At 47.4% G+C, this 9,412-nt stretch overlaps 1 protein-coding gene across 1 annotated transcript; it reads right to left on the bottom strand.

The window, feature by feature from the left end:
• Positions 1-6,091: 6,091 nt before the first annotated feature.
• LOC115341048 (translation initiation factor IF-2-like) lies at positions 6,092-8,014 on the bottom strand. The gene is made up of 2 exons (XM_030013260.2): positions 7,805-8,014; positions 6,092-7,678 (listed from the first exon to the last, which is right to left on the bottom strand). Exons 1-2 carry the CDS (start codon positions 8,012-8,014, stop codon positions 7,403-7,405), a joined length of 486 nt encoding a protein of 161 aa, XP_029869120.1. The 3' UTR covers positions 6,092-7,402.
• Positions 8,015-9,412: the final 1,398 nt, after the last annotated feature.

Genomic DNA, 9,412 nt, shown 5'->3' with positions numbered 1-9,412 from the left:
GACAGAAAAGCTTTTGAAAGCTAGGACGACAGAAAATCTAAGATTCAAACTCCAACCAGGTCATTGTAGACATCCTTGTTCCATCCTGCATAACACAGATGGCCTTGAAGCAGTCCTAGCTAGATGCAAGCAGCAAAAACTAGATTCAATACAGCAGTGAAATCGACTTTGCAGGACGTGCTGAAGTTTATGTAAGACCCTTATATGAATTATGCATGCTGGTATAGCCCTTAGGTACGCAATAGATTAACAGTCTCCTCACTACAACAGCCTGCATTGCCAAGAAATTTAGGAATAGGTTTCGTACTGTAAAGCACAGCTGCTGACTTACAGTACAGAGGTGACCTGTTAATCTGGAAGTGTGATGGTTTTGGCGGGGATACAGTTAATTTTCTTCATAGTACCTTGTAAGTTGTTGTGCTTTGGACTTGTGCTGAAAACAGTGTTGATAACCCAGGGATGTTTCCGTCCCTGCTGAGCAGTGCTCACCCAGAGCCAAGGGCTTTTCTGCTTCTCCCCCCACCCCACCAGCGAGGAGGCTGGGGGGGCACAAGGGGTTGGGAGGGGACACAGCCAGGACAGCTGACCCCAACCGACCCAAGGGAGATCCCAGACCACAGGACGTCGTGCTCAGCATATAGAGCTGGGGGAAGAAGGAAGGGGGGACGTTGGGAGCGATGGCGTTTGTCTTCCCCAGTCCCCATTCGGCGTGATGGAGCCCTGCTGTCCTGGAGATGGCTGAACACCCGCCTGCCCATGGGGAGTGGGGAATGGATTCCTTGTCTTGCTTTGCTTGCGTGTGCAGTTTTTGCTTTACCTATTAAACTGTCTTTCTCTCAACTCAGAGGTTTTCTCACCTTTACCCTTCCGATACTCTCCCCCATCCCACCAGGGGGAAGTGAGCGAGCGGCTGTGTGGGGCTGAGCTGCCGGCTGGGGTGACAGGAAGAAACCCAGGGCTTCACAAACAAGAGTCAGACTGCACCATTTAGCCTGTGCATCTATTGCACACACACAGCATTTCACAAGAGGACTGTACTTTGGCCCTACATCTTCCTCAGCTTCTAACACGTGTTCAAATTAGGAACAGAGAGAACAAAAAGAACACACGCCATTCAACATCTACCTCCTTGGCCTCATCTTCCTCCTGGCATAACTCAGGGTTCTGCTACAACACATCTAAAAATCATTCAAGGAAACACACAATAGTGGGATCTGTCCTGTCAACATAGGGGGAATGGAAAAATGGATGCAGACGATGGCTTACCTGAAGTAGTACCTATTACTTAGGTCACTAACATAGCAATACATTTTTCAGAAGGGTTTGAAGGGCCTATGCTCCCATACCAGGAGTGGAAACACCAGAGAGGGTCTCAAAGAAATGTCTGAGGTTTTGAGTTCACTTTTGGCCCCTCTGTGTTAGGCATACCACCACGCTTGCCACCGCACAAGAGGTGAACATGTCTGTAACAGCTCCACACATCACCACTACCTGATGAATCCCATGGTACTCTACAGAAACACAATTCATCTTAAGTATCATTTTATTGGATGAGAGATACTTCAAATACTGAAACGTAATTCACTATCATAACCAAAGCTTTTAATGATAATTAAAATGCACTATTTTTTAGGTTTATTTTCATCTTTCAGCAGCTTCCTTCTGGAATTTCCTCAACCAGGCCAACCTCCCCTTTAAAAGCATGGTGTAGGAACACTGGGAGTGAGCAAGATCCATTTTAGACTGAAAACTAAGCTTCAGCCTGAAACACAAGGCCTCAGCAAAAACCACACACACAAACCACACTGGTTTTTACCAGATAAACCAGAAAACACATAAAGTAGATTTCAAAGCAGCTGGAAGTCCATCACCGTACTTCTTTCTTTGCTTCCACACCTACTATTTTTCTTTGCAGGTGGCATACGAAGGATGCTCTTGCATCGCCAGTCAAAAGTCTCGGCATCAAAGTAATATGTCCTTCCACGAACATGTCCCACAGGTAATAAATACTAGGTCACTGGGCTATCACTTCAGCTAATGGGGTACTTCAGAAGTTAACCAACAGCACAACTATCCTCTCTTCCCTTCCAATACACACAAACCTCCACACAGAAGGTGGGATAAGTATGACCTTGCCTCATTCAATGCCAGTATTTTCATACCAATTCCTTCTGTCTCATTTTTGTGGGACAAGGCTTAAAACACATGCAAGGCAAAATCCTCGCTTCTTGCAAAGGATGAAATGGAGGGCAGAAAAAGCACTCTTCAGAATGGTATGAGGTATGCTCTGAGTTCTCTTCAGGTGAAAGGGGGAACTGGGAAATATCACACTGCTTTAGTAATGAGATGTTTAAACCTGTTTTCATGGAAGTCAGAACAACATAATTTTCTTTTAAAACTTCAACCTTCTTTCAAGTGGCCAAAGACAGTTCTTGGTTTCAAAAGTTACTGTGCAGAGGGTGGAAAGAAGGAATAAGGTGATCAGGGACCAGGAAGGGATCTGATAACTAAACATCATACGTGCTATTTTCTTAGCTGGCCTAGAACAAAAGACTTTCAGCATTTATGAAAGAAGGTGCAAGACTGGATTTTTTTTCCATTTGAGTACTGACACATTGGCACCACTATGTTCTGGATGTAGTTAATCTGACGCACCAGGACAGTTCTTTGTTGCAGCAATCACAAACTTCACCAGAAGCCTAAAACAGGCAGGCAAACTTCAAACGCTATTAACTGCAAAGATACAGGCAATTTTGCCTGGGTTACAGAGGCAAGCAGGGTACACAAACTAATAGGGCAAGAGTGAGAACTTTAAGTACAATGAAAACAGGAAGACAGTAGAAATAAGCAAACTTGGGAAGAGAAACTGGAAGGCCAGGTAAGAGAGCCCTTTCTGCAGTTAAAGTCCTGGCCAGGGAAAGCAAACTGAAGTTCACTTCCAGTCTTCAGACTCACTTCCCAGACCAAACGCAGCAGCTTCCACGGTGACGTAGCACTGCTCGTGTCTGCGGGCACACTCCAGCCCCCTCCCGTTACATGCCAGCCTTTCGCTTCAGCGATTCCACTAAATCTCCAGTAAAAGTAACCTTTTCTGTTGTATTTCTCCAGTCTTTCCCAACCTTTAACACCTTCAGTGGCAGGACACGTGTTCTTTTTTGACAGAAATTCACAAAGCCTGTACATTAATGCAGCTGAGAGGCTAAAAGACTCTCAGCTAAAAACTCAACTTGCTCAGCTAAAAAGATTGTGTACTTTCTTAAAAATAAATTTATACATTTGTATAAATTATGATCCAAATATATATTAGAAGACTAATATTCACACCATTCTAGATAACTACAATCTGGATATTTAAGACAGTTTCCCAAACATTCACACTTGTTTTGAATGACACTTCTGTTTCTGCTACAGAAAGAATCTCTCTAGAGGTGTATACCATGAATATAGATATAATGTTCTAGAACCAATTTCTATCATTTCATTGAGTAACACTTAAGCGCAGGACAGTGGAAGATGCAAGTAAACTCTTTAAATATGAAGAATGTGGTCCACTTTCATTTATAATTACTAGTGTAAGCATTTCCTTATGTTAATTTAGTACTCATTCTCACAGAGCAAAGAAAGCATCCAATGAAAAACTACAGATATAACTTGTTAAATGCCTTGATGTATTTTAACTAAGTGCTTATTATAGACGTAATTCTCTAGAAACTGGCATTTCCTCTTACTGTCTTAAACTGTTTCCCAGTGTAAGTGGGAGGTCTCACTTATTATGTGCACGGCCCAGGATCTATTAAAGTAGAAGAAGCAAGCCAGCCCCCAGCGAAGACAAGTTCTCAAATACCAATTTTGCTAGCATGGGAACACAGCACTCTCCTTGGTGACAGAGAGGGCAACTGCACCCTGCAGGGAAGCAACTATCTTGAATCTTAAGATTTTAGGTTGATGCATGCCAGTATCTTTAGAAGCAACATTGACAGACAGTAGCTGGAGGGGTGAGCAGCTGGTGACTGTTCTTCACAAAATAGGTAAGACAATAGCGCAAAAAGACATCAAACCAGGGAATAAGAGCATCTAAAGCTTAATCGACTATGCTGTGAATCTCAATGCATTTTTATTATTCCATGAGTCAAAAGAAGTGCTCAGAAAAGCTACAGAGAAACATTACTTGCAGTACTTTCTCACCCAGCACAGCAAACAATACACAATAGGGATACTATAAACTAAATAACTTTGCACAGAAATTCCATCAACTCAGCCATGTTCCTATTTTAATGTTTCTGTAACAAATTCACACAAGAAGTTTGACCGATTGAAACCTCTGAAGAACAAAGGGGAAAAAATTTCAGCAAGAGACAATGCCATAGACAATAATGTGCCAGCAGTACAGCTTTTTAATTGGCATGATGTAATTTTTCTTTCCAAACTAATTCATCAAATCACAATAAAGGATCACTGAATTTGCAAGATATGAGCTACTCTTTCCATTTTAGGTTTTCACAGTATTTTCAGAAATACCAGCTTCGACTTCTACATCACTAAGACAATGCTCTCCATTCCACTAACGAATTAATCTTTTTGCCCAAAAGCACGATGCCGCAGCCTTCTTCATGTAAGCTGTGCAAGTTGAACAGTTAAGCAGTAAGGACTGAGACCAGGACAATGCTAAGGATGGAACTTTGTCTGGACTAATTTCTATACTTTGAATGCAAGACTGAGAAGTGTTCTGAACTAAGAAATGTATGGATATCCTTAAAGCAAAGCTAAGCATCTCGAATGTGACTCCTCAAGGAAATAATTCACACGTACACACCTAAAACCTACCAAGCAATACGTAACCAAGACCTGTGTGGACATGAGGACAAACGACCTCATGCATGATACATCTCACCAGTAGTCCCCTTACCCACACTATTTCAGTAGCACTACCTTATTTTAGTACAGGTTCTTAATATCCTGAACTGTGAAGTCATCATCCACAGCACAAAGAACTGATTGCTCAGGTGGCAAGTGAAGTTTAAGGAAGGTATTTTACACAGGAGACAGACAACTAAGTGCTTAATGGTAGCATACTTGAACACATTTTCTCCCACTGATTCTCTCCCTCAACCCCAAAAAGCTACAAAGGGAGCGAAGTTCTAGTTCCACCCAAGTTGCCTGAGCATATGAAGGGAAAGCAACAGGGAGGACAATTTCACACCACCCGCCCACCTAGCTTAGCTGAAGCTCCTTCACCTCCCTTACAATCAACATACAGAGACAAACCTCCTTGAAAGGATAATTCAGATCAAATAATGCTAAGGCGCTTGGAAAGTGTGATTTACATCAGGCATCTATCTCTGCCTTCTCCACTGAAGGGAGAGGGACTCGAGGATTAGCCAGCTAAAACGGACGCCTGAAGGTAGATGGTGAAAACATCATCCTAACTTCCAGATCAAACCTCAAGGGGCTCTGTTTGAGATGTGCTGTTTGGTAAGATGGGAAAAGCACGCAGCTATAGGACCCGTTTTGCCCCTTCCGATTAAGGTGGGAAAAAAAGCGCCAGGCTACGTTTTATATTTGCAGACAGTCAACAACTATGATAGCTATTTTACTTCAAAGAAAACCTATTAGTAAGAACACTTAACGTGTTAGTTTATTAGTGAGCATGAGAATACCTAGCTTTTAAAAAGTTTAGTTTATAACAGAGCTAGAATTACCAGAATAAGGCATTTTACAGGGTAGAAATGAAGAATCATCAAATTAAACTTGTCAGCAAGTACAATGTTCCCCATGTTCTGCAAGGCACTTTACATTCAGCAGAAGCACACGAGCAACCTTGGCATGTCTTCTAAACACATGAGTTCAAACAATTCAAAAAAAGAGGCAAAGTTAAATATCTGTAAGTTTGCCCAACCCTTCCCAATATTATAAATACATTAAAACTGTATATTAGAAGCAGTACTAAGGTACCAACTTATTTTCAAGTGTTTTAGCTAGAGCTTTAACTTTCACTACAGACTTGAAAGATTAACCACAACCTGTTCATAGTTAGGTCTTACAAAGACTGAAAAATTAACTCTCATTTTTAAAAATGTAAGAGACAGTTATGCACATTTATTGTAAATGCTTTAATATATTCCAAGTTTAAGCCATTGTAATAAGTGATCAACACACTAAAATTCGTATCAGAAAGATACCCTTAGCCATCACTATAAATATACCAGCAATTTTAGTTAAGTCACAGTAGCAGATGCACGGGTTTGCTTTTCACAATAAGTAAGTCAAAATATACAGGGAAAATCTCAGAAGTTCACCTAAAAAATTGACAGCACCAAGCAGTACAATTAGTCAACTATACTGTAAAAAGACTATCTTATCAATGTAAGGAAAGTGGTAATTACATCTTTTAGCTTTTGTTAGATAAACATTCAGGCTTTTTTACCATTCAAACAAGAGCACTTAATATCACACGTACAAGTTTTGCATATTCAGAGCACAGAAAATACAAGTCCATCATTGATCTCTGTCCCCACAAAATGGAAAATCCACCTCTTTCAAGGGTGCTGTGTGAATAATAAGGTCTAAGCACGAGAAGAAATGCAGACATTTGCTCTTCAGCCCAAATTCAGGCGCCCTCCAAACAGCGCGAAACTAATGGTTTTTCATCCAGCTCTGCGAAAGGAACAGCATCCTCCTGACGGGGTCGAACCCCACTACTCATCCCTGTGGCCAAGGCTAGACTCCTTCTGCAGAAGTAGGAGAAGGAATTGTTGCCACCTCAGCAGCATGCAATCCCGGGAAAACAAAGGGGATTCCCATTGTCATTGTCTTCATCTGCAGCTGATCATCACCAGCACTAGCAAGGCAGTAGCTTGCGCAGTTATCTCCACAGCGGGCAATGTCACAACCCGACCAACAGCACAAACTACTACCTCAGCCAGGGCCCTGGTGCTCCCGACCCCTTCTGAAGGGGGGAAACGAGCAGACAGACAACACGGCAACGATAAATGAAATTAGAGGGGGAAAAAACGGCAGAAAGATAAAAGGGCTCTGGGGTCTTTTGATGATCCTCTCGTCTCCTTTATCTGCTGCAGACATCAACCAGACTCCTCTCGCCTGACCGTGAAGAGCGGAGGGAAACCCCGCCCAGCTCCCTCCCCAGCTTTGCCCTTTTCCTTGCATGACCTGAAACCGACGGGAAGAGCTTCATTTATCAGATACATTACAGACCCCAGCTGGTACAGTAAAGATCACGTTTAATTTCAAAAAGCCACAGCTCCGCAAGCCTGTAACAGATGGGGCGGGGAGGGGAAGGCGGGAGGGAGGGAAGAAAGGAGAGAAACGGCGGCGGGGGGGGAGACACAGCAGACAGACGACCCCCCCCCCACACACACACCCCCCCCACCACCCCCCAGCCGCTTCAGCCGCCCTCCTCGCCCGCCCTCCGCAGGAACGGCGGCGGCACAGGACCTGCCCGCGCCGCCCCTCCCTGCGGCTCGGCCGCCACGCGGCCCCGCCAGACACACGCCTGGCCCCGGCCCCGGCCCCGGCGGCGGGCCGCCCGCCGAGGAAGGGGGGTGCGGGGCGGGGAGGCCGGCCGCCGCCGGCCGCCCGCCCGCCCGCCCTGACCTCCCGCCGCCCCCGCCGGGCCCCGGCAGGCCGGTCCGCCCGCTCCCCGCAGAGGCGGAGAGCGACGGGCCGGGGCGCTCCGCACCCAGCCCCGCCGCTCGCCCGAGGACGCGTCGCGCCGCCGCCGCCGGCCGGGACGAAGGGGCCGGGGAAGGACCCCCGCCCCGGCGGGGAGGAGGGAGCCGAGCCCGCCGGCGAGGGCGTCGGGGCGCAGCCCGGAGGGGTCGGGGAGGGGGAAGAGCTCGCCTTGCCGAGGCCGCAGAGCGGAATTGGCGCCGGGCGGGCGCCGCGGCCCCGCTCCCGCCGCGGCTCCGTCCGTCCGTCCGTCCCTCGCCGCCGCCGCCGCCTGTGTGTCCGGCTGAACCATAGAGATCGCAGGAGGCGGGGGGAGAGAGGGGCTCATCCGCTGCCCACGTGACTGGACGTGTCACTCACCCGGCCGGCGCCATCTTGAAGAGGGAGGGGGAAGGCTGCCCCCGGCTAGTAGTCAAGATGGCGCGGGACGGCGGCGGGCGGCGAGTCACGGGCGGGCGCTGCGCCGCTCCGCTGCGGCTCTCCTTCCCGTTCCCGCCGGACGGCGCGGGAGGGCGCCACGCTCATCCGGGGGGATGCCGGGAGGGGCGGAATCCCCCGCTCTCGATCCGGGACCGCCGAGCGGCCGCGGCCGGAGCGGGGCCCGAGGGAAGGGGGGCCAGGCGAGGGCGAGCAGGCGCCCTCAACCCGGGGCTTCTCCAGCAGGGACGCGCGGCGCCCGGGACGGGCCGTCCGCCCCTTCGCGGCGGTGGGTGGCGGGGGGCGCCCGGGGGGGCCGCGGCGCCGGCCGGAGCGGGCCGGGGAAGGCGCCGAGAGCCGCAGGGCGGCACCGTGCTTTCTGGGTACGCGTGTCTTCCAGTCACGGGGGTGAAGGAGCCCGCCGCAGCTCCGGCGTTCCTGCAGCCTGACGGTGCCCGAGGGACGGCGGGCTGGCGCGGCGGCAGGCGGCGGCGGTAACACGGGGGCGCAGAGCAGAGGGCGCTGGCTTTAGAAGTGCAGGGCGAACATCGCAGTCCTCGGTTGCGGGCTTTGGCTTCTAAAATGAAGCCGGTTTGCACTCTAAAGCTTTTTTTTTTTAAAAAACAAGTAGAAAAGGTGGAAGCTCTTTTATTTCCAAGTGGAAATAGACCGCAGGACCTTTACACCGTACCAGAAACTGACGGCAAAGAAATAGATTGAACCTCATTACACATTCACAAGAGTTACAAACGCTAACGTTTTTATCGCTTGTTTTGGCCTTCACCACCGATACACCTTAGGAACAAATCGACTGAAAAAACCAGCTACCAACACACAGGAGGAATTAGGTTGCAGAAGTTAAAGAAATTACTAACTCGGTTTACAAAGATTGTATTAACATGAGTGATGCAGAATACGGAAATAACCCAGCTTGCAGCCAGACCTCAAATGAAACACAGTAGTCTTGGAGTTCCTAGTGCAAAACTGTCTACAAAACGGGTTGAGAATAAAATGCAATGCCTTTAAAGACAACTTGAACAAATTTGTAGTTGAGAAAGTCACACTAGAAGGCAGCCAAAACGTTGCCACCCAAAGATAAAATACTTCATGATCATGTAGTTCCCTGTTTTTAAAGTTGCTACCTATATTGGGCATCAGGTGCAATTAGATCACTGATTGCTTGTTTAAAAGACATTTAAACCAGTGACATTCTGTTGGAGAAAACGCTCCAAGAGTTTCTGTATGCTTATAAAGTACATATGTTTTTGATACTGACTGACAAGTTAAAGAACATTCTACAGGTAAGAAA

Source organism: Aquila chrysaetos, chromosome 5 (genome assembly GCF_900496995.4).
Source record: "Aquila chrysaetos chrysaetos chromosome 5, bAquChr1.4, whole genome shotgun sequence".
Classification (NCBI taxonomy): Eukaryota; Metazoa; Chordata; class Aves; order Accipitriformes; family Accipitridae; genus Aquila; species Aquila chrysaetos.
This window is presented reverse-complemented; position numbering and strand designations above follow the sequence as displayed.

Coding starts and splice junctions, on each gene's coding strand:
- LOC115341048 (XM_030013260.2), bottom strand. CDS start 8,014: ATGAGCCCCTCTCTCCCCCCGCCTCCTGCGATCTCTATGGTTCAGCCG. Junction 7,679..7,804: donor TGCGCCCCGACGCCCTCGCC/GGCGGGCTCGGC, acceptor AGCGCCCCGGCC/CGTCGCTCTCCGCCTCTGCG.